The following is a 25,037-nucleotide window of genomic DNA, read 5'->3' on the forward strand; positions in this document are numbered from 1 at the left end:
AGTTCAGAGCAGAAGGCACAAAGTTAGCAAGATCCTGTCTCAAAATGAAAACAAAAGGACTGTGGAATAACTCAAGTGGTAGTGCACTGGCCTAGCAAGTGGGATTAAAAAAATCAAAGAATAACTCTTCCTTGAGAAGGTGTCTGTCTTTATTGCATTTTGATCACTGTTATGTGGATCATCCGTGAGCCCTTAAAAACAAGCTGATCCTATTCATCTTTCCTAAATATTTTTTCTGGATCACCACAGCCATTTTAGTTATAAATCCCATTTTGTTTGATAGGCAACCCTAGCTTCCACACCAAACCCTACTGAAAACAAAGTCAGGGAGATATTCAGGCCAGACCAAATTGTTTGCATTGTAATGTCATATTTCTTTTATTTTAAATGACATGTTAATAATTTTTGAGGAAGTCAGGTACATCCCAGTTGTCTGAGTCCCACCTTAGTCTAACAAACATAGAACCCCTTCTTCCTAGTTTAGGGTATGGGAATCCTTCTATCTTGCTAGTGTCCAAGACTTTTTCTATCTGTAAAGTTCCTAATATATTACACAATGTGCAGTCCCAGATTTGTTGGCTTCTTTACTGGGTTTCTCAATAGCTTAGGCCTTTGGCAACTGTTGTTTTTTATTGATCAGTCATGGGGCTTGAACTCAGGGTCTGAGCACTGTTCCTGAGCAAGTTTGCTCAAGGCTAACACTCTACCACTTTGAGCAATCATGCCACTTCCTGTTTTTTGACCAGTTAATTGGAGATCTCAGCTTCCTGAGTAGCTAGGATTACAGGTGTGAGCCACTGGCATCAGACAGACAGCTGGTTCTTAGGTACCAGGTATTTCCTGGCTTGTGCATGCTATAACAGGCAGCATATAGCATATATTCAATCACATTTATTGAGTGCAAGAACAGTAAGATATTTTGGTGTTCTCCAACAATACTGCATGGCAAGACCCTTCTAATCTATATATGTCATATACTACAGAGCATATACACAATATTAAACATTTGTGACTGTAGTATTAGTTATGGGTAGCATTTAGAACTGATTATAGTTCATAGTTAGAAAAGAATTCTTTAGTGTATTTATGGAAGATAAGATCAGAACAAAGCATATTTTGTTTTTTTGATGAAGAGTTTATAAAAGTGAGTATTTATGGAAGATAAGATCAGAACAAAGCATATTTTATTGTTTTGATCAAGAGTTTATAAAAGTGAGTATTGAAATGTAACTCAATACTAGGAGCTGAAGTTAAAAATGCATGGAATCAAACTGGGTTTCAGTTATTTTTCTAATGATTATTTGTTAAGAAACTATAGGCAAGTAATCTAGTATTTTCAGGAGCTTAGCTTTCTCTTAACTAAATATATTTTATTTATTTAGAATATAGTTTTATTTCCTTTAGGTAGTTGTACAAGGGAGTTGACAATCAACAGAGCAGTTTATAAATACAGCACTTCCTTATCAATGTCACCCCTTTAACATTCTCACTCACCATAAAGTGCTTAGTTAATGGCAACACCTTCAATGTAACTAAATTGGTTTTGAGCTATAATACCCGTTTCTTTCAGCATATCATTCAATTATTTCTCTTGTTTAAAATGTATCAGATAACTATAGAAAGAATAGAAATACCTTGTAGAAATAAATTCATTGTAAATCATTTAACAATTGTGCTAAAATTATTTTAGCTTAAAAGGAGAGCTATTGAGCTGAAGGTGTAACTCACTGGTAGCGCACTTTCTCCATGAGTAAAGCCCTGATTCTACACCCCAGCATAGACTTGTATGTATTTTTAATTTCTTCCTCTTTTTTTTTTTTTTTTGTTGTTGGTAGTGGGACCTGAACTCTGGGCGTGGGTGCTGTTCCTCAGCTCTTCAGCTCAAGGCTAGCACTCTATCACTTGAGCCACAGTGCCAATTCTGGCCTTTTCTGTTTATGTACTGAGGAATCAAACCCAGGGTTTCATGCATGCTAGGCAAGCACTTTACCACTAAGCCAGATTCTCAGCCCCTATAATTCATTTTCTAGCTAAGTTTGTTGTTGTTGTTGTTGGTCATGGGGCTTGAACTCTGGACCAGAGCACTGACCCTCAGCTCTTCAGCTCAAGGCTAGCGCTCTGCCACTTGAGCTACAGCACCACTTCCGGTTTTCTGGTGGTTTATTGGAGATAAGAGTTTCACAGACTTTCCTGTCTGAGCTGGCTTTGAACCGAGATCGTCAGATCTCAGCCTCCCGAGTAGCTAGGATTACTGGCTAAGCCACCGGTGCCCGGCACTAAAAAATTTTTTTATAGCTACAGCATATATATGCAAGTGCAAGTTCACACACATTTTTCTAAATCTTTCAGAATAGAATACTATGAGGAGTTTTATCCCTTTGTTTTGTTTTGCTGAGGTGTGTAGGAATTTTTAAGGCATAAGTTAGTTTACAGAAAGGTTTCTGAACTGAAACAAGGATTGCTCATTTGAATTATTTGCTTTTATTATGTTAATCAAAACAAAACTCTATAGAGCCTCTAAGTACCTCTCAAGTTACATAAAAACACCCAGTTGATGAATGAGAATTATAAAGATAATTTACACAGTTGGTGAAGAAAACACCCTATACTGAAAGGCAATTAAACAAGAGCTATATCACATTATATTTTAAACAGGAAAAATATGTGCAGAAAACCATGTAATCATCATCACTCTTATACTTGTCTTCTGAAATGGATCTCTTAAAATTTCAGTATCATTTCTTTACTTTCTACTGTGTACAAGTGCTTCTCATATTTTAATGTGCACATAATCAGCTGGGAATCTTGTTAAAATGCAGATTCTCAGTCAGAAGGCCTGGGGTGAGGCTGGGACATAGAGCTGCGTCTAAGTGAGGTTTTTATGAACTGACATGCCACTCTCAATTGTATTTACAAAATGCAACGAATGAGGCATCAGGGGTCCCCTTCGTCAGCCACTGGCTGAAGTTCTTTGGCCATTCTGACCATGGTTGCTGGACAATCCAGTGTTAGGCCAACCTCCTCCTCCTCTCCAACCGGTAGATCGTCTTGTTCCTCATCCTCTTCTCACTTGCTGACTTTGTCTCCTCTATGTTAAAAGCAGAGGCTTCTCCATGCTCAAGGGCAGAGCACCTTTGAAATGTGTCAAGCCAGCGCTTGCTGCCACTGAGCGGCGTCGGTCTGGGGGAGAAGCACTGGACGGTCCTGCTTCTGCGTCCTCCTCCTCCTCTTCATCCTCGTCACCGGCATGAACGACCGTGCTTCCATAGAGCTATCCTGAAGTTTCTTGGCTTTCGTCCGGACGGGGTCGGCATCCGGCAGTCATCGGTCCACAGGCCCGATGCGGGCTCCGCCCTCACAGGGGCCTCGCTGCGGGAAGTGACCGCCCTCCCCGCCGTCCTGCTGGAGTCACCGCTGCGGTAGACCTCACGCGCTTCTCATCCTTCACGCAGCGAACAGGAGATGTGTGCGGCCCACAATGGCGGCCTGCAGCCGCCCTTGACACGTGGAGAAGTATCACCACCACCTCGACCCGACCTGGGATTCTTCTCAATGTGGTTTATTCAGGACCTTGTTTACAGCTTCTTTTCTCCTGCTTCTCTCCTGCCCGCTTCTTCCTGCTTCTTCCTGCTTCTCCTTCCCATCCGCCCCCGCGCTCCAGTTATAAGCCTCCTGGATGGCCAATCCTGAAGCGCCAGGTGGCATATACCGATAGGGCTGTAAACACGGAAGCAAACTAGGAGCCAAGTCATAGCCATATAAGGAGTTGTTTTTTACAGAGAGCACTCGTCACCGGGAAGACAGAAGGCAGGAGCCCGCGCCATCTTAGGTCGCAGCCACACCATGCTGCCCCGCCATTTTAGCTACAATGTTGCTTTTGCAGCCGTCTTTGGTCGCGGCTCCCGCAGCTCTCCACAGAGAAGCTCCGCCCTCTCTCTGAGGGTAAGCATCTTCCCCGGGACTGAGGTTCACTGCCCGAAGCCACAGGAGGCGCAGAACGTTGGGGTGGTTGAAATACATTCCAACGTGTACGATGCCGCGGAGAATACTACTCACAGCCATGACACGCAGGCGTGCAGTACGTGCAGCGGGCGTGCAGCGGGCGTGCAGCGGACAAGGAGAGGCCTGAACCTAGGGGCAGAGCCTGGGAGAGCAAACGGACCAATGCTAGGGTCACTGAGCCAATCAGCGCCCAGAATACAGAACACTGAGCTGTGGTTGGTTGCCTTCCATTCCATCAGCCAATCGTGTGCCGTGAGCAATCTCACGTTGGCAAACTTGCGCAAGCGGTAGTGGCAGACTGCATGTCCACTGTGTACAGTACGGTAGTCAATCGCTGAGGAGACACATGCTGTATTTTATTTCGATTTAATATTCTCTTAACATGTTGGAGCTAGCATTTTTGTAGTTGTAAATTTTTAGGCGAAAATAATTAAAATCATAAATATATACTTACCGCAAACTCCTGCAATATAGCAGAAACTCTGTGATGCGGAATTGGATACGTATTTTTAAAACCCCGCGATGCGGTGACGCCACGAGCGTTGGGGACGACGGCATTTTATGATTACGGGCTGGCTTGTTTGATCACGCTCCACCATCCTGTGCCCACGTGATGTATATGAAGGTTCAACCCTACAAGGAGCACACCCAGGGGTTGTCTGACAGTTCAGAATTGTTCAGTATTTCAGTGAGTTCCGGGAACTCTGGGACGTGCTGTGGAAACGCTCCGCCACCCCCCCCCCCTCCCCGTCCGTGAGAAGGAGCATGCGTCCATCCGGGCGAAGGAGGCCAAGGCGGACCAGGGCTGAGGCCAGCTCTGGACCTAGGCGCTCTGTGGGGCCATCACAGGGGGGTGAGTCAGGGGACTCCCTTCTCCAATGGGCCAAGGGCCATGGCACTGTCTCAAAGAACTCCTGACGGTTGTCATGAATAAACTGAGAAACCTTCCAAAGAGTCTATTTTAGTGAAAGACAGGCGGCAGTGGCTCACAGCTATAGCCCTAGCGACTCAGGAGGCGGAGATCTGCGGATCACATTCAGAGTCAGCCCAGGCAGGAAGGCCCGTGAGACTTTTATCTCCAATTAACCACCAGAAAAGCTGGAAGTGTTGCTGTGGCTCAAGTGGTGTAAACACTAACTTTGAGCAGAAAACTCAGACATTGCCTAAGCCCTGAGTTCAAGCACACACACACACACACACACACACACACACACACACACACTTTTTAAGTCTTTCTAAGTATTTACATTGTTTGTGACGTTATTGCATAAATGACAGGCTGCAGCAAACCCTGAATATAATTTTTATATTCATAAGGAAACAGAGAAGCTATGACTTGCTTTATTGAGATATTTACTTAGGTATAGTGATCTATAAATGAAGCTACAATGTCTCTGAAATATGCCTGTACTTAGTATATGTCTTAACTCTACCAAAATATTAAATGTCGCAAAACAAAAACTTTTCTCATTCTCCTCAGCAATGAGTACAGAACTTTTCATTTAGGAGATCACAGTAAGTCAAGTTGAATTGAATTCCTATTTCTTTAGTTTCAAAGTCTATGTACACAAAATAAACACTGTAATTGCATTGATTTTTCATTTTATTTTTGTGTTGGTTGCAGAGTTTGAACTCGGGTCTCAGGTGCTCTTAACTTTTTTTTCCCCTCAAGGTTGGTGCTCTACCATGTGAGTTCCTCAGATCTCAGCTTGCTGAGTAGCTAGGCACAGGCCACTGTCTCCCAGCTTCAATTTTTCATTTTAATGGGGTTTAATAACATATAAAGGCTTCAGGATGATTGACTCAGATCTGAAACATACCAATTTTAAAGAGATCTAAAACAAATAAATAACTGGTTGCCATTATTTTTCAACAAAACCTCTTAGTTGATTTTAAGTTTTATCCTGTTTTCATGATAGTGGGTTTGAACTCAGGACTTTATGTTTGCTAAGTAGGTACTTTTACTCCTTGAGCCATACCTCCACCCCTTTTTGACCTTGTTGTATTTGAGACAGTGTCTCATTTTTTCACGTGGGCGAGTCTGGACAGCAGTCTTCCTATTTACACTACAAGCTACCATGATTCAGATGAGAATACATGAACCATCATACCTAGGTATTAACTGATATGGGGTCTTGTGAACAAAATGTCTGGCTGGCATAAAACTGTGATCTTCTCAATCTCAGCATCTTGAGTATGTAATATTAGATGTGAGCCACCAAACCCCATGATTTTGATCTAAATTAATACATATGCTCATAAATATTTACTAACCGAAACAATACAAAATCTCACCTGAAAGTTTCTTTTCTTTTTTACTTATCTTCTAAGGCTAATGCTTAAAAAATTCTAAAATTTCTTAGATGGGCTTCAACTTCATATGGTATATACACAGAAAATAAATTAGAAATAAGCTTTGCTTAGAATGCCTATCAATAAGTTTGAGATTTAATTTATTGAAAAATAGTATGTCTTTCTGTTAAAGTCAGCATAACAAGGTTTTTATTTTATACCATTAAAGGCTAAATGATAGTAACTATATTAATAGTTTATTATTGCTCAAAACCAAGATAACAAGGTTCGAACAATGACTAGATTCTTAAAAACTAAAGCAGTCAATAACAAAATACATGAACACCATGTAACAAACAATCTAAATAACAGATTTACTAACAGCATTATTTTGCTTTCACAGAATACTTTAAGAACATAAAAAAATGACAATTCAAATTAGGTCCTGTCAAAATCAAATAAAGAATGAAACAATTATTTCTAAGTGTAAATCAATTTTAAGCTTTAGAAAAAAGCCACATTTCGAGAAAAAAGAAAAGTACTTTTCAAAAAGTTACAATTGAATGAGAAAATCAATCAGCCCCTCAATTGTGCTGAAAAAAAGTCAACAAAACTGATCAAGAGATAAAGCGTTAACAATTATGATTTTTTAAAATAAAAAGCATAGTTTGAGGTTAGGGGTCTCCATATTTTCTTTTAATAAGATTTTGTTGTTGTTACAAAATGCCATCAAATATTCCCAGAAAACTCTTCATTTCTCCAGCTGCTTCGACAGGATGATAATAACTAAGGGGGAAAGATCAAGTGTAAAATTAACCTTTTGTAAAACAATTTATTTTAGAATACAGAATGCAGTGTAATATGAATACAACATATTAACTTGAAGATTGTTCTGAGGTTTATATAACAAATGAACCTTAGCCTGTATAACCTGTCTGTGGGTAAATAAAATATTGGACTTTGGAAACTGTAGAAGAGCCAAATTTCCTAGTTATTTATTTAAATATATTGCAAAATAATGTTACTTAATAAAAGGATGAACAGGCCTTGAATCTTTGATTCTTCCATGAGAGAAGCTGCAGTTCTCCTTCCAAAAATGGCCAGTAGTGGAGGAATTGATCAAATTTATCCTAACTTTGTCACTGGCCCTGTTGAGTTGTAAAATAATTAGATGGCTAAAATACAACTTTAAATTTTGAAAAATTAGCTTGTTTCATTTGTGTTTCTCAAATGATTCTACACTTAAATGATCAATATACTACACTGAATCAGTAAAAACTACTTTATCAACTCAATATATATCTTCTGTAATTGATAGCATCAAACATACAGGTTTTCAAAAACTGAGATATTTGAAGCTGTAAAGTATCTCAAGAACCTCAAGCTCTAAAACTGTAAAATTTCAATGTTTTTAATAAACAAAAAGTTTGGCTTAATAAATAAAAGGCTCTGATTTTTAAAACAAATCAAAGAAGAAATACTGAATTTGCCCATAAAAGGTTTTTATTGGTATACTCTTGAAATGTACTTAAGAGTTCTAACCTGAAATCTGTTCCCTTTTTAGATTCACTATTTTGTATCAAGAAGTCGACTTTCTTAACATTAGCAGAATTTGGTATTTCTTTGGACTGAGTAAAGCACAGCCTCTCGAACACCGGTGACAGGCCTTGTTTTCTGTCATGAGGGGAAACCTGTATTTGGTGTAAAAAATAACGGTCATTGAAAGTTTAAGTATTCACACAACCCCCCCCCCAAAAAAAAAAAAGAAACAGGGAGGTTCTTCTGCTTACAGTATTTGTATTTCCGGCCTGTTCTGGCAATTGCATCATGGAGGATGGACCCAAGTCAGACACAGCACGGTTTGATAAATAAGTATATGGCTTCTCATATGATGAAACAAAACTAAAATTTTAAATTAATTATTTGTAAAAAATTGTAAATAACATTTTAATTTACATTAACAGTATATATTTGAGGAATGTAAAATTGATCATACTTATAAAAATTGATGATCCATGTTATCCTATTATTAAAAATTGATCTATATTTTATACTCATGGAAAACTTAGTATATTTCCTTTTCAAGACGAATTTACATATTCCAAATTACATAAGAGTACCAGTTTTTAAGGGAGTATAGAAATAATCCTAGAATAATAATTCTTAAAATTCAGTCTTGCTGGGTGGTGATGGCTCATATCTATAATCCTAGCTAATCAGGAGGCTGAGAGCTGAGAATTGTGGTTCAAAGTCAGCCTTGGCAGGAAAGTCTGTGAGATTCTTATCTCCAATTAATCACCAGAAAACCATAAATGGAGCTGAGGCTCAAGTGGCAGAGTGCTAGCCTTGAGCAAAAGAGCTCAGGCCCTGTTTTCAAACCCTACAGCTCTCTCTCTCTCTCTCTCTCTCTTCTCTCTCTCTCTCTCTCTCTCTCTCACACACACACACACACACACACACAAACACACACACACACACACATTGAGTCTTATACTTAACTACTTAACTACAGGTAGCCTAACCCACCAAATTATGAAGCTCTTGAATTTGTGACCCTTGACTTATAGACTCATCTAATCAGGACATTCAATGTTCCTTCACAATCAGACTATGGCAATCTCATCTTTAATACTATAGTAATTCCTATGGTAACACTGATCCTTGAGCATGAAATGTCTCAAAAGTCTTATTCCTTTACAGCTGTTTTTTAATACATAGAACCCCTGTTCACTCCTGTTTTACTTTTCTTAAAAAATATAAAAATTCTGGGGCTGGGAAGGTGGCTCAGTGGTAGATGCTTGCCTTGCATGCATGAGGCCCTGGGTTCAATTCCTCAGTACCACATAAGCAAAAAAGCCAGAAGTGGCACTGTGGCTCAAATGGTAGAGAGCTGGCCTTGATCTGAAGAGCTGAGGGACAGTGCCCAGGCCCAGAGTTCAAGCGCCATGACTGACCAAAAAATAAAATAAAATAAAATAAAAAATTATAAAAAAAATATATAAATTCCTGAGTTCCAAAAGACCATGATTTAGTAGGAGGGGCCCAGAAATGTACATTTTTAATATGCATCTGCTGATGATTCTGAGGCAGGTGGCTTAACAGAAACATATCTAACATACATCTAAGATTAAGAAGGGTTGTCTAGAACCTTATGGATTCCCTGACACCTAATAATTCAGTCTTATATTCTGATTGTCTTTCAAGAGGATACAAAGCTGAAAAGATTACAAACCAAAGTTCTAAAAACTTGCCTGTTGGACACTGTGTTTTGTAATTTTCTCTTTGACTTTTGGAGGGGTAGCTTACTTCCCCTGGCACTTGAACTCGGTGTGTCTCCAAAGCCTAAAATACGAAGGAACAGCTGAATTAAACTTTTTTTTTTTTTTTTTTTTGCCAGTCATGGACTTGAACTCTGGGCCTGGGCACTGTCCCTGAGCATTTCAGCTCAAAGTGAGCACTCTACCACTTGACCCACAGCACCACTTCTGGTTTTCTGGTGGTTCATTGGAGATAAGAGTCTTACAGACTTTCCTGCCCAGGCTGGCTTTGAACTGTAACCCTCAGATCTCAGCCTCCTGAATAGCTAGGATTACAGGTGTGAGCTACCACCACCTGGAAAACTTTTTAAAAATAAATTCCACTAGAAATTTCTTCTGTAGATATGATGCAGTTTTTAAAAGAAGAATTGACTCTTCTAATTTGTGTATAAAATAAGGCAAAAGCTAGAGAAATAAATATAAAACATGTAAGTTAGCTTATGAGTCACTATGATTGAAGGTTCTCAGATCATCACTATTTACTTACTTTTTAATTCAGGCAAACAAGTTGAAATGCATTCAACATTCTCAAGGGTCTGCATGTTATTATTTAAAGTGAATCAGTTCATTGAAATTGACTGTCCAGTGACAGGGCTACTGAATTAAAGACCAGTATTCACTGCCTGCTCTCAGTTCACAATGCCATTCAGTCTGGAGGCAGGGGTTATTGTCCAGTGATACAGGAAACTGTGCCTACTGACACAGGTCAGAGAGATTTTCCAGACCAATTTTGTGAACAGTGTAATAATTTTCTTGAAAATGATTCGTATTTTAGGTAATTCTTAATACTCTAAGATAACAGTATTAAAACTTCTAACTGGTTCCCTGAGGTAGGATACATTAAGAAGCAACAAAACCATAATGATGGGAATATGAGTCTCCATGAGAAGGCTGAAGACTGATTTCGGTCAGTATTTATAGGGGAAGAGTATCTCCACTTGTTATCTGTCAAGCATTTAGCAAGATTTTCAATTTTGTGTTTTAGTGAAATCAATTTGTCTGCAACTCAAAGAACTAAGTCTCATGATTTTTTCATTTGTATCTGATTTAAATACAACTTCCAATTCCAAAGAAATGGATCTTATTTGCTCATATCTGAAAAGTCAATGTTTTGACTAGAAGTTATTTTATTTTTTCTGTAAGTAGATGAATACATTTAAAAACATTTTTGCCCTTCACAAATATTAGAGATCATGTGTGATCTTAGAGAGCAGAAGAGTTTGTTTCATGAGGGAAAATTTAATGAACAGTCTGAATTTGAATGGAGTCTTTAATAAGAGGAGCAACAAATTAAAAAAAAACTCAATTGATATGTCAATATCCATAAAATAACCTTGACTTCTACCTACAGGAGGAAAAGTCATGATGGGTCACTTTTGCAGTTTTGCTAGAAATTACAACCTTAACAAGCCAAATCTAAGTAAGTACAAATAAAAAGGCAAAGATAATTAGTCCCAAGAACCAAATTAGAAAAATAAACAAAAGACAATGTATTTACCTGGTGTTGTTGTCCTCTTAGTATCAGTTAAAAAACTACTAACTTCAATTAAGTTTTCATCATCAAAATCTTCCCAAACTTCACTTCCCAATTCAAAGTTCACATTCAAAACTTCTGAAAATGGAGATTTGCTAGTATCTTCATCTGTCAAATTCTGATTTCCAGATATATTAAGATTTCTTTTGAATACTTTTGTCTGAGGGGCTTCCTCATTCAAAGTTGTAGAATAGTTCCATCCAGAAAATTCTATTATGTGTCCATATAAAAGATTAAAATTTCTTTTAAAATCATAAATATCATTGTGTGTACATACACACATACATATATATATACACACACACATAAACAAAACTTATCTGCCAAGTCACTAAGCAGAGCTCTTGAGCAGTAGTTTCAAAACACTGTGTCAAGCATTGTTGTTCAAGAGTTGTATTAAATCTAATTTTTAATAGTTTTAAAGATAACTAATTTTCCTCTTAATTTCTACATGAAAATAACTCTATAAATTTCATTATATAGTTTTCCTACCCTACAGATAAATAAAGACCATAAGGAATAGTAAAAATAGTGCAGTAGATTAGAAAGTAATTTGTAACAAGTTCCTACTTTATCCTAAGTAATTAAAAAAAGGAGAGAGAGCACAGCTAGGAATTAAGAAAATAGGGTTTAGATGCTGATATGTTAACTTTTGCTAAACATATCTCAGAAGGTGTTTATATAGATGTATTTGTAATTAGAAGTATAGATTCAAAAACCCTCAGAGTATAGTTAGTAATTGAAGACTTGGGCTTACATGAAATTATCTAGGAGAAGTTGGTTTGAAGTGAAAAGAATAAAGAAGCAAAAAGAAAATAATCCATTTGTAAGATCAACAGGAAAAGCTCAGACAGTCTGAGAATGATTAAAGCAAAAGAAAGTAACAAATCTCAAATACAGAGGTCAAAAAGTGAAATTTGGAAATTATTAAATGAATTCATCAGTCAGGAGGTAATTAAATGGTGGTTTCAAAGTAGTTACAGAAAGGAACTCACAATTGATGAATGAACAACAGTGCCCAGGTAGTAAGAAAGTGAGCATAGTGAGTGTAAAATTGCTCATCTGGGACTCTCAGTTTTGATGAGAAAGCAGCAAAGAGAGGACATGGAATCCTGGTTTGGGTCTATCTGTCATGCTTTCCCCTCTTTCAGTTGAAGCACCTCCCTTTTCCTTTTAAGTAGCATGCCTCCACTATTCCACATGATCTTGTTGAGCCTTGTTTATGGTTCTCTGCCTTTTTTAAGGCCATGGGGACAAAATGACCCAATGCCAAGACTATAGGGATTGATCAAGGATGAATACATGACTCAAATGAAGCCAGTTAGAATGAATTCAGGTCTGCAACTCAACAAGAAAACTGTATTTTTCTATTAAGGGTGTTAAATAGGAAGACAAACTTTAGGGATTATCTGCTACATAGAGAGTCTATAACAGGGGCTGGGAAGGTGGCTCAGTAGTAAAGCACTTGCCTTGCATGCCTGAGGCCCTGGGTTCGATTCCTCAGCACCACATAAGCAAAAAGAAAAAAGCCGGAAGTGGTGCTGTGGCTCAAGTGGTAGAGCGCTAGCCTTGAGCTGAAGAGCTGAGGGACAGCGCCCAGGCCCAGTGTTCAGGCCCCACGACCGGACACCCCCCCCCCCAAAAAAAGAAAGAAAGTCTATTTAACAAATCAAGCCAATCATCAACAGGCATAGTTTAAAAACATGAGGGAAAGGGAGAGGTGTGTATAATTTGAATGCCAAAGCTAAAGGCAGTTTACATGAGATAATCAGTTATCCTTTTGTGTGATTATGTCTCTTTAAGTAGAATTTTTATCACTTGCAGTAAAAAAAAAAAGGTCATGACTAGTTAGATTGACATATGTAGCTGAAGAAGGAAAAGACAGGCAGAGAGAAAAGGATGAAGACAGAGGAAAGAAGAGAGGAACACTGGTTCTCAAATGTCCCAGTGAGGGTAGGATTAGATGCCATTAAGATTATAGTTGGGTCTCAGCTACTTGGGAGGTGGAGGGAGGAAGATCACAAGTTAAAGACCAGCCCAGGCAAAGTTAGCAAGACCATTTCTTTTTTTTTTTTTTTTTTTTTTGGGTCCAGTCGTGGGGCCTGAACTCTGGGCCTGTGCGCTGTCTCTCAGCTCTTCAGCTCAAGGCTAGCGCTCTACCACTTGAGCCACAGCACCACTTCCGGCTTTTTTCTTTTTGCTTATGTGGTGCTAAGGAATCGAACCCAGGGCCTCAGGCATGCAAGGCAAGCGCTCTACCACTGAGCCACCTTCCCAGCCCAGCAAGACCATTTCAAATTGAGACACTTAGAAAAAATTGTTATGTGAAGACCCCCAAAAATTTAGGTCTCATGGTTTCCCTTATTTGCAATAACTAGTATACATCTAGGATAATCTTACCAGACAAGCAGAAAAGATCAAAAGCTATTTACATATAACCATATAAGATGATGCTAAGCGAAATGAACCCCAAGATAGGAACACAAGAGGTTTCATCTTTGTTGCTGCTGTTTTTAATGAACTATGTGATTTTTTTTTGTTTCTTTTGTATGTACTTCCCCCATAGTATAACCCCTATTTCCACTGTATTTGATTCTAGTGCCCTGCATTTTGTATATACATTTTTCTAATTTGAGGAGGGGAAGGGAAATAACAAAATGCTGAAAGAATGATACAGCTGACCCATTGTAACAATGAAATATACAAGACACTAAATTGAAAATGAACTTTACAACTTTGGGGAGGGGAGGGAGGAGTTGGGGCAGTGGGGAAGGAAGGAATGGTAGGGGAAAAACAAAGGAGGGGGTAACAATGCTCAATAGGAAATGTACTCATTACCTTACTCATGTAACTGTAACCCCTTTGTACAGTATCTTTACAATAAAAAATATATATTATTAAAGAAAAAATACAAAACAGAAGGACTGCGTGTGTGGCTCAAATGACTGTGTGCCTAGCATTCATGAGGCCCTGGGTTCAATTCCTAGTACTAGAAATAAATAAATGATATGGAGAAAGAGAGAGTGAGAAAGTTAGAGAGAGAGAGAGAGAGAGAGAGAGAGAATGCTTGAATAGAAGAAAAATGTTCCCAGAGACAGAGAAAGAAATAGTTGAAATAGGATGGGATGGTACAATGGAAAGTTGGAAGAGTTCATATACTATAATATGAACACTCAGTTTTCCACTGATAACCAAAAATCAATTTCATTTTGTAGAAATGGCATTGGACTGGGTATCAAGAGACATGGAATCTATTTCTGGCCCTGCATTAATTAGGTATGTGATTTTGGGCAAGTCATTTAATCTATCAGAATCTTGGTTTCTTTCATTGTAAGATGAGAAACTACATAAAGCACTTCTACAATTTAAGTTTTATGATTCAACATGCTTTCTCATATAACATAATTTTTTCTTCCCTTCTTGAAAATTGGAATACATATGATAAGAATTGCCATGTTTTTGTTAAAACATTCTTAAGAGTAGTATCTGAGTACAGTTAATATGTTTTGCCAAGAAAGAATGTCTGAAAATATAAGCCTACTTAATTGTTACAATTATAGTACCCGATTAACAGCTTTAACTACCTGTCTCAATTCTAAAATCTTTAGAATAAAATTAGACGAGGGAACTGAAATAAAGGGTAAAGTATACTATGAGACACTACAGTCAATGGCATAAGTAGAACTCTGACTTAGCAGATTATTTCCAGTTCCTGTGTGTCTAACTACCACACTACAGGCTCTCCTGAATGAAAGAAGGAAAAGAATAAAGGTAAAACAGGAATAGAGTTATTACTGGGGGTTCCAATCTAGATGATAAGTTAGTATCATAATATAGATTAGAGTTGGGATTAGTGGGTGGAAAAGAAGCAAAAGTAGGAAAACCATGAAAATATAACTAGAAGTAAGCAGAGTGAAGGATGAACTATATAGAAGGGCAGGGAACGGAGTAGCAGTATAAGAAAAAAATTAGAAGGCTAAAAGAGGGTTGAACATTTTAAACCTCCTATCCATTTTGTAATAATATCCAGGCTTTGAACGAGTAGGACATATGTTCCTTGTTCAGGATAGGCAGGTAAAAAGGAAATAACAATAACACAAGGGAACCAGGAGAACAGTTACAGTACCATACTTAGGTACATTTTGTCAGCCAGTTCTATGGTAGAGATTACTTCTTGATATAGAAGCCAACAGTCCCCAAGACAACCCCAAAGGAGACTAGAGATGAGCCAGAGGCCTCATCTTCATCTCATTACAATCGTGTTTTCAAGTCCTTGGCTCAAGGGCATCTTATTAGGTAAACCATTCTCATTCTTGGAGATATACTTTCATTTCTTGGACAATTCCACAATTAGCACAATCACTACTGCAACCATTAAGCCCTATTCCATAAAACTGACAAAGACTCGGGGATAGACACACTTGACTGCTTGGCCCAGCTGTCTGCCCTCAGTTTCCCTTAAGAGGTATACAATCGCTCTAGGACCGTTTTCTGCTTTAACAAAACCTAGCTTTCACTTAAATTAATCTATGCTGTCAAATACTACTCTATTGTCTGCCCTTGAAATCTTTAATCTTTCACTCTTCAACTCAGAATAGGGAATTTAAAAAAATGATGTTACGGTACTTTAAAAAGTGGCAGATAGGACTGGGAATGTACCTTAGTGGTAGAGTGCTTGCCTAGCACGCATGAAGACCTAGGTTCAATTCAGTACCATATACTCAGAAAAAGCTGGAAGTATCACTTTGGCTCAACTGGTAGAGTGCTAGCCTTGAGCAAAAAGAAGCTCAGGGACATTGCTCAGGCCCTGAGTTCAAGCCTCAAGACTACCCAAAAAAGAAAAAACAAAAAACAGTGCCAGATACTTCACCTCTTGCCTCCCTACATTTATTGAGTGACTGATTTTAGTGACTGATTTTTTTTTAGTGCTAGGGGTTGAATCTAAGGCTTCACATATACTAGACAAGCCCCTCTATCACTGAGCTGCATCCATAGCCCTCTAAGATCCTAAATTATAACGGAAGGAAACATAAAATGACAGTGTCAAAGAATGGAAACAAAAGTCAATGACAGAGACAGTATTTTTTTTTCAGAAAATCCCCAACTTATTATTTCATACCATTTTATTTATACTTACAATGAACAAACAACTCACTGATTGTGATTATTTCTCATTCATTTTCACAGAGTAGTGATTAATAGGATGATCTATGGAAATAATGCTAATAATATCAGGAGTCATAATGAACATTAGCAATGATGATGAGTTAACATGCTTAACTCACTAGTTAGAGATACAGGTGAAAAGCAAAACTTGTAAGTCTTCTGTTCTCCTCACCTACTTTATCTTTCTATTGTATTAAAGAAATGATAAGAAACATAGGTTTAAGAACTAAAGAGATGTTTTTTCAGCTCTTCCTTATTTTTTTTTTTTTTGGGTCCGGTCATGGGGCCTGAACTCTGGGCCTGAGCACTGTCCCTCAGCTCTTCAGCTCAAGGCTAGCGCTCTACCACTTGAGCCACAGCGCCACTTCCGGCTTTTTTTTGCTTATGTGGTGCTGAGGAATTGAACTTAGGGCCTCAGGCATGCAAGGCAAGCTCTTTACCATTGAGCCACCTTCCCAGCCCCCCTTACATTATTTTTAAATAAAATAGTCAACACTGTGTAGGGAAGTTGCCTTTTTGACATAGAGTAAGACCATCTGAAATAACAAAGCCAAAACCATGAAAGCAGCACATTAACCCAGGGGAAAAATTGCTAAGTTAATCATCATAATAATTATGAACATTTTTAAAACAACATTACTTGTCAATCCAAAGTAGTGCCAAATCCATTCATTCTTAAGTCAATATAATGACAATTTACCTTTGCCCTGATATTCAAATGGTCCCTGTTGAACTTTTCCACAGATTTCATTCTGATCCTTCTGCTCAATTACATGCCATTCAGGTAAGCTTAAATTTTCAGACCTTTATTAAGAGAAATAAAACCATAAAAATGTTAAAGCCAGGCACTGATGGCTCACACCTGTAATCCTAGTTACTCAAGAGGCTGAGAGCTGAGGATCACTGTTCAAAGCCAGTCCAGCAGGGAATTCTGTGAGATTCTCATCTCCAGTTAACCACCAGAAAACAGGAAGTGGAGCTGAAGTATAGCACTAGCCTTGACAGCAGGCCTAGGTCCTGAGTTCAAGCTCCATGACCGACCCCCAACCCCCAAAAAGTACAAAAGTTAAAGGATGAAAATGAATCTGGCTTTAAAAACTACTTATTTGCGTAAATGAGAAAACTGTTTATGTACCCATCATGTGATAAACTGTATCTTGCCTTGGCAGCAAAGTGTAAAAGATGTTGTTTAATGGAAGAGACCAGTACTTAGCTTTACATGTCCCAAATGAATATTTGCTATCATCATATAGTCCTTAAAAATGTATGAATATTTCTGTTTTAAGTTAGATAAAAACTTATATCTTTAGAAGTAATGTTAGGATCTAGTGTTGCTTAGAAATTTCTTGTTCTGTATTAGTTAATAAATTAATTGACTGTCCTTCCTGGATATAGAACACTCTTACCTGGATGATTCTAAATCATAACATGAGAAAAGAACAAAGTACTGGCATCAAGGCCTTCTGCTTACTAACTAGAAATATGAAGTTCGTGTCTTTTATCAATAAAATGAGATGAAAATACTTTGTGAGCAAGGTGGTTAAGATAAAAAAGAAATAATGCACAAAAAATAAGACTTTCAAATTATAAAGTATTTTATAAATCTAAGGTATTAACAATATGGAATGAATACTCGAACAGAAAGTTTGGACTTTGTATACTAACATGGTGTCCCTTTCTAAAACCCAATGTATTCCTGCCACCTAGATTAGAAGACAACAAATCTGACAAGATGACACATAGAATAGTTTCCTAGGGAAAAGATGGTTCAATCAATGTTCAAATATTCTATAACTATAGAGTTCTAAACAAATGTATGGAACAAAAGATGACAAAATGTGTGTGTATGCGTGTGTATAAATAATATAGTTGCTTCACCATGGAACTAAATGATTAGCATGATTTTCTGTGAGTAGCCAATGACCACCTTCTGCTGAAAAAGTGGCTAGAGAAACAAATAATTTAAAATGAATATTTTAACTTAGATATTAACATTATATTTGTACCTTGATCTATTGGATATAGAAGGTTTTGGAGTAAAACCAAACTCTTTGAGATCCACACTTTGAGATTTATTCATCTGTAGCTATTAATGAAAAAAATTACATTTATTTTTATTTCAAATTAATAATTTCAAATTAACTTTAACACATCAGCCAAACATCAAAATTCCTGCTGGTACAGGTCCAGAAATCAATAAAGTGAGGAGAAATCCAGGCTAATTCCAACTCAAATTTTCTTCTCACATACTGGCAATCTTCATAGTTCTTTATGAGGTCTTCTTTTCTCACTCTGTATGTTCTCAATGAAAGATCTATTTAGTCCCATGGCTTCAAAGATTGTCTACATATGACTTTGAAATTTGTATTTCTAACTCAGCCCTCTCTCTTGATTTTCAAATATTGATATCCAATTGCCTGAAGATTGTGTTTTACATATAAATCTTGGCCTGTAAGTCCTCTCAGGTTTAGTGTCGTGTATTGAACTTGGGTCCTTATGCATGTGAGGCAAGTGCTCTTCCACTGTGCTATATCCTCAGCCCTAAATCCATTATTTCCTAAAGTGACTCTATCTTTTCTCTCTTTCTCCAAATGTGTTTTCTTTTGGTGTTCTTGCCAGAGAAATGCTCAGCTTTCCTTCCTGTTGTTCAAGCCAGAAGTCTGGGCATCGTATTTTTGACTGTTCTTCCTACCTCACCCCCTATAATAATGAAATAACAAAGTAGTTGGATCATATTACCTCTGAACAATCTCTTAAAATACTCATTTTTCTCTACTGCTACTACCATTGCTCTAGACTAGACCTATGAATTATTGAAAAAAATAAAAACAAGTTAATGATTCCTCATGTTCCTATTTTTAAACTTCTATCCCCTTCTCTATTTTGCTGCCAATGATCTTTATAAAATATAATTCTGATCATGTCACTCAATACTTCAAGAAAAATTATATATTCCTAAAGTAGCAAAAAGGTCTTCATGATCCAGTTCCTATGTGTCACGTTTTTTCTCTCTCCCTTTCTTTCTCCCTCCTCCCCTAATACATACATTTGCATATCTTGCCTGGAATATTACATCACTTTCACCATTATTCTGGTACTCTACCCCTCTGTACTTGACTTCTCCTTTGGGTCTCAACCACATCTATTAAGAATCTTTTCCTGGCCCATAAAATGTGTATGGAGTACACATCTTATTTAACTGAAGTATCTTATACTTCGGTCACAGAAGTATAAATAAGGCTTATTACCTAAGTACTTCATTCAACTATGAATTCTTATTTATCATTATATCTTAACCTGAAATATTCTTGATGCTCAATGAATATGGAATGAAAAAAGGAGAAAAGAAAGAAGGAAGGAAGGAAAACATGCTATTAAAAATTAGCATGATCACACAGTGGTGAACATTATAAACCTCATGTTCCTTCTCATTTCCCAACATTCCCCATTTTAGCCATCTAACAGAATCTTTTTTCTTCTTTTTTTTTTTTTAGTCAGACGTGGGGCCTGAACTCTGGGCCCGGGCACTGTCCTTCAGCTCTTCAGCTTAAGTCTAGCGCTCTACCACTTGAGCCACAGCGCCACTTCCAGCCTTTCCTGCTTATGTGGTGCTGAGGAATCAAACCCAGGGCCTCATGCATGCAAGGCAAGCACTCTACTACTGAGCCACTTTCCCAGCCCAGAATCTTTATTATTATGAAAATCCTAAAAAAAGGGGATTTTCTAGGATATGATAATTTAGGCTCAAGATAAATCTGCTACTGACTAGCCTACCAACCAGTAGAAATTCATTCTTTTATTGCTTGGAAGGAAGGCTCTAGCTCAGTACCCATTTAGATGCAGATCAACTTCAGAATTTCCATCCCAGTCCAGGACAGATGATGGAAGGGCAAGAAATGAAGTGGCTTGGTGACATGGCTCAGGTTGTAGAGTACTTGCTTAGCATGTTAAAGACCCAGGGTCTTTATATACTTTATATACTGTAAATACCTACCTAATGGATACATAGAACAAATATTTACTTTCACTTAACGATAAAAACCAAAAGAAAAATGATACTAAAACTAACCTTGAGACATTTAAATGGAGGAAGAGATGAAACAGCATTCCTGTTCCTTAAGTCAGATAAATATGAAGAAATTGCTGACTCTTTAACTTCTAACTTCTGTGCAACCCCAATTTTACCTATAAAAATGTAAGATTCTTTACATTAAACTTTAATTATTATTCAATATAAAGCCAATTTTATTTCAAATTTAATATTTACTTTTTCCATTTTGCTCCAAAAGAAAGAAAACTATTTCAGACTTGTAAGTTGCATGATGTAATATCACAGATAGATAACTAGGATGTTATTTCTAGATAACTGGGAGGCCAAGGACATTCACTTTTAGTTTGAAAAAAGTTGTTCTACAGAACTCACAGCAGTCATGTCCACATGTATGTTTATTTTTGCAGTGATGATTGCATTCTCGGTTCCCAGGTTTTTTGCAGGGAGTTGTTCCTAAATTAAATAGGAAACGCAAACCACTTTGTTATTAAATCTATTATTTTGAACTACTATGTCATTTTTCCCAGTGTCTTTTTTTCATATAGAACAAGAGGATTATGATATGTATACTTCCTCAAATGTTAACCATATACAATTTAAAAATACTATTCTTCATTTTATCAGTATATATTAATTGTACAAAAGGGTTTTATTGTGTGATATTTCCATCTATGCTTATGAGATACTTAGATCAAATATACCCCCTCTATTATCATCCCTATTGATTCTCCTTTTTAACCATTTTAAACAGTTTCATTACTCTTCTTTCACATGTGTATATACTTTCATTCTCTCCTCTCCCATTTGTTCCCACTGTCAGTCTCCTCATCCTTATCTAAAAGTTATTTTTGATAACAGTTCCTGTCCCACTGTTGGCTCATCCTGTTTTTCCCAAGAAATATCAAGATATTGATGTTGCTTTCAACCTTCCTATTATAAATAGAGCCAAATAAATACAGCCTAAAACTTTGTCTTAAATGAGGGGAAAATGAGGGTGCAGATTTAAAACATTTTTCTGTTTAATAGTTAAGCCCGAGAATCTAGAGAGAAGCAAATTTCATGATAGTTTGATGGCACCACTGTCTGGTTGTTAAATAGTATACATATAGACACAATAAATCTTATAAATAAGTGCTTTAGAGATATAAGAATTGGCTAGGTGAATTCAAGGAAATTCGAGTTTTGACTGCTCAAATTTAAAATAAATATATTCAGATATGCAATTTATCCTTTATCTACTGTTTTTTTTTCTTCTGGTCATGGGGCTTGAACTCTGAGCCTGGGCGCTGTCCCTCAGCTCTTCAGCTCAAGGCAAGTGCTCCACTTGAGTCACAGCACCACTTCTGGTTTTCTGGTGTCTTTTTTATTGGACATAAAGAGTCTCATGGAGTTTCCTGCCCAGGCTGGCTTTGAACCGTGATCCTCAGATCTCAGCCTCCTGAGTACCTAGGATTACAGGCATGAGCCACCAGTGCCCAGCTTATTTACTGTATTTTAAATGAGCCTGTTTTGGTTTATGCTGGTACTGGGCCTTGAACTCAGGTCCTGGGCACTATCCCTGAGGTTTTTGGTTTTGGCTTTTTTCCTCAAAGTTAGCACTCTACCACTTGAGCCACAGCTCCACTTTCAGTTTTTTGGCGCTTAATTAGAGATAAGAGTCTCATGGACTTTGCTACCCAGGCTGGCTGGTCCTCAGATCTCAGACTCCTGAGTAGCTAGGATTATAGGCATGAACCACCAGCACCTGGTTTAAGTAGACCTTTTCTTGATCTTACTGTCAACTACTAACATTGAGTTGGGGGAGATGCTTTAATTGGCTCTTAAAGGACAGACTGACATCTGGATATGAGAAGGAGCACAATGATAAAGGCATAATGCTCAAGGGTAGAAAAATCACAGATTGTAAAAACAGACAGCAGCTTATTTTTGTTGGAGTGTAACTTTTAAGTGACCTGCGCATATTGAAGATGGCAGAGAGTTTTGAAAACCTTTTACCTTTCTCAGTCATTTACCCTTCATTTTTAGTGCCACTGTTTAATGTTTTTCAAGCTATGCACCACCAGGACAATGTAGTTGTTTAGGATAAATGCATGAGGTTGCTCAATATATGAGACAAGAGATAACTCTTTCTGGGCTGAGCAGGTCAGGCTATCAGGTACTGTTATAGTTAAGATATGAAGAATTCTCCAAAAGCACATGTATTGAAGGCTTGGTCCCTAGTTGGTGGACCTAATCATTGAGAGGTGAGTGGATCATGAGGGCTCTATACTAGTCCACTGAGGAATTCATAACTGGATGGCACTATTGGGAGGTGGTGGGTTGTGAGGCCTGGTTGGAGGAGGAAGGATACTGAGAGAGTGCACTTGAAAGGAATTATGGAATCCTTGAAGGGAATCCTGTCCTTCTGCTTCCTGGATGACATGAGCTGAGTGACTTTTCTTCCATGTCGGTCTGCCATGGTATACGGCCTCACCACAGGACAAAAACAGAGCCAGCCAAATGCAGACTGACACTTCTGAAACTGAGAGTCCAAACAAATCTCTCTTCCTTTTAAATTGTTTCTCTCAAGTATTTGCCACAGTGACAAAAATTAATATATGTACTGATGATTTTTAAACTCTCTGGCATTTGCATGTTGACAGATAAATCACAGTAGTCTCAACTAAACATAAATAATTTTGAGATGATAAACAGTATTCAGATAAGACTACTCTGTGACCCATACTAGAAAAGAGATAGGACTACCAAGTAATGATTTCTGAAACCAGACAGAATGCTCATGAACCACAAAAATAATGAAACATCCCCCTCTTCTGGCTAACAGAAATGACTACTATTTTTTTCAACCTATCTTCAATATAAAAACTAACAAAATGGCTGATACCTTACTTTCTGATAGTATTTAAGACCTGACCTTTGTTTTCCCTTCATTTTTCAGAGTCTCCTCCAATTTATTATGAAATCCTATAATAAATTTCTTCTAACTATGACTTTATCTGCTGTGCAGAGGATACTCTGCTCATTTCCTGTAGCATGTCACACAAACCATATTTTCCCCAAAGGCAGATAAGGGGCCATTGACAGATGGACATTATACTTTGTAAGGAGTTCCATGACTTACCAATTAAAAAAGTAGATCTCAACTTGTAATTATATTACCTTTCATTGAGACATTAACTGGTTTGAATCCAGACTCCCATGTTCCAATGTATTATATACATTGTTGCATAAGTAATCCTCCAAAAATTTGATTAGATAATCTGTCCACTTAGCAACATTAGCTACTACTCTTGCTAAGAAAAGGAATCCTATATTTAAGGTCCTGAACAATCTTACTCCAGACTCCCTTTCTAGCACCCATAATTAATTGTACTTCCATCAAAACACTCTCACTTGTCATTCTTCAAATTGTCCCACACCTTCCTTTGTACCTTTGGTTCCATCTGAGAATACCTTCTTTCAGGTTTTTCTGAAGCCTATCAAGTTTCAAAGTAGCTCAAATGTCATCCATACATCAGCCATGCAGGAAGGGTTGAGGAACTGGAAGATACCATTTGATCCTAGATCATGGTAAGATGGATATAAGGAGCTGACTCCTTGGCCAGCAGGAGGCTCCCTATCCTGTGGGAGGCTGCAATGAAGAGGTGACTCACCTGCTTCCCTGATTCCAGGAAGCCATGGGACTTGCCACTTTGCCCCTTTCAGATACAGCTGCATGCTGTAAAACTGCTTAGCTCCAGCATAGAGTTCATATCTTAAAGAACAAAGCAACCCATCACTTCTATCACCTAGCCCCTCTAGTTCAGTGTTATCCTGTGGGATTGAAGATATGAGTGGATATGATCTTACTTTGCTGTCTGTGAAAGAATTTGCCTATCTAAAGAATTTAACTGCCTTATCTGTCTTTGGGTCTCTTGTGTGCTTCCTGCCAAATCTTTAGATGTGAGGTAAGATCAGGTATCATATGCCATGTTGTTGCTTAGGGATTGGTTGGGCATGTGACCATGTGACTTGTAGGACCTGCTAATGACCTTTGTTTTAAGCAGAAAAGAGATATATTAAATTTATAGACTAAAAAAGATCACTATATGGTTTATAATATGAAGAGATTTGGGAAAGGACAGAATGGATGCAATAAAACTAGTTAAGAAGAGTAAGAAGACTAGGCAAGAAAATGATGGTAACTCAGTCTATAGTAACAGCAGCAGAAGCAGAGTTAGACAAAATGGCTAGAAGACATATGGAAGGCAAAAATATTTTTAATGTAGAATCAAATGGAGTCCTTTTCTTTAACAGTATATTGTGTTCCTTTTAGCTTAGCCATATAAGTGTCTTAGAAGTTCTGTATCTATCTATCTATCTATCTATCTATCTATCTATCTATCTATCTATCTATCTATCTATCTATCTATCTATCTATCTATCTATCTATCGGGTCTGGTCGTGGGGCCTGAACTCTGGGCCTGGGTGCTGTCCCTCAGCTCTTCAGCTCAAGGCTAGTGCTCTACCACTTGAGCCACAGTGCCACTTCCGGCTTTTTTTCTTTTGCTTATGTGGTGCTGGGGAATTGAACCCAGGGCCTCATGCATGCAAGGCAAGCACTCTACCACTGAGCCACCTTCCCAGCCCCAGAAGTTCAATATTTAAAAAAAAAAGATAAATATAAAAAGACACC

At 37.7% G+C, this 25,037-nt stretch overlaps 1 protein-coding gene across 1 annotated transcript in view; it reads right to left on the reverse strand.

Moving 5' to 3' along the window:
- Positions 1–6,880: 6,880 nt before the first annotated feature.
- Hfm1 (helicase for meiosis 1) overlaps positions 6,881–25,037 on the reverse strand; it is an 87,204-nt gene continuing 69,047 nt past the window's right edge. The window contains exons 31-39 of the mRNA XM_070007284.1: positions 20,735–20,815; positions 20,381–20,496; positions 18,318–18,397; positions 17,012–17,115; positions 11,110–11,355; positions 9,546–9,636; positions 8,085–8,196; positions 7,837–7,985; positions 6,881–7,080 (exon numbers count right to left, since the gene is read on the reverse strand). Coding sequence (XP_069863385.1) covers positions 7,011–7,080; positions 7,837–7,985; positions 8,085–8,196; positions 9,546–9,636; positions 11,110–11,355; positions 17,012–17,115; positions 18,318–18,397; positions 20,381–20,496; positions 20,735–20,815 — 1,049 coding nt within the window. The 3' untranslated portion in view covers positions 6,881–7,010. The remainder of the gene's footprint in view (positions 7,081–7,836; positions 7,986–8,084; positions 8,197–9,545; positions 9,637–11,109; positions 11,356–17,011; positions 17,116–18,317; positions 18,398–20,380; positions 20,497–20,734; positions 20,816–25,037) is intronic.

This window comes from Dipodomys merriami, unplaced genomic scaffold, assembly GCF_024711535.1.
Source record: "Dipodomys merriami isolate MVZ:Mamm:240054 unplaced genomic scaffold, mDipMer1.0.p SCAF_7, whole genome shotgun sequence".
Lineage (NCBI taxonomy): Eukaryota > Metazoa > Chordata > Mammalia > Rodentia > Heteromyidae > Dipodomys > Dipodomys merriami.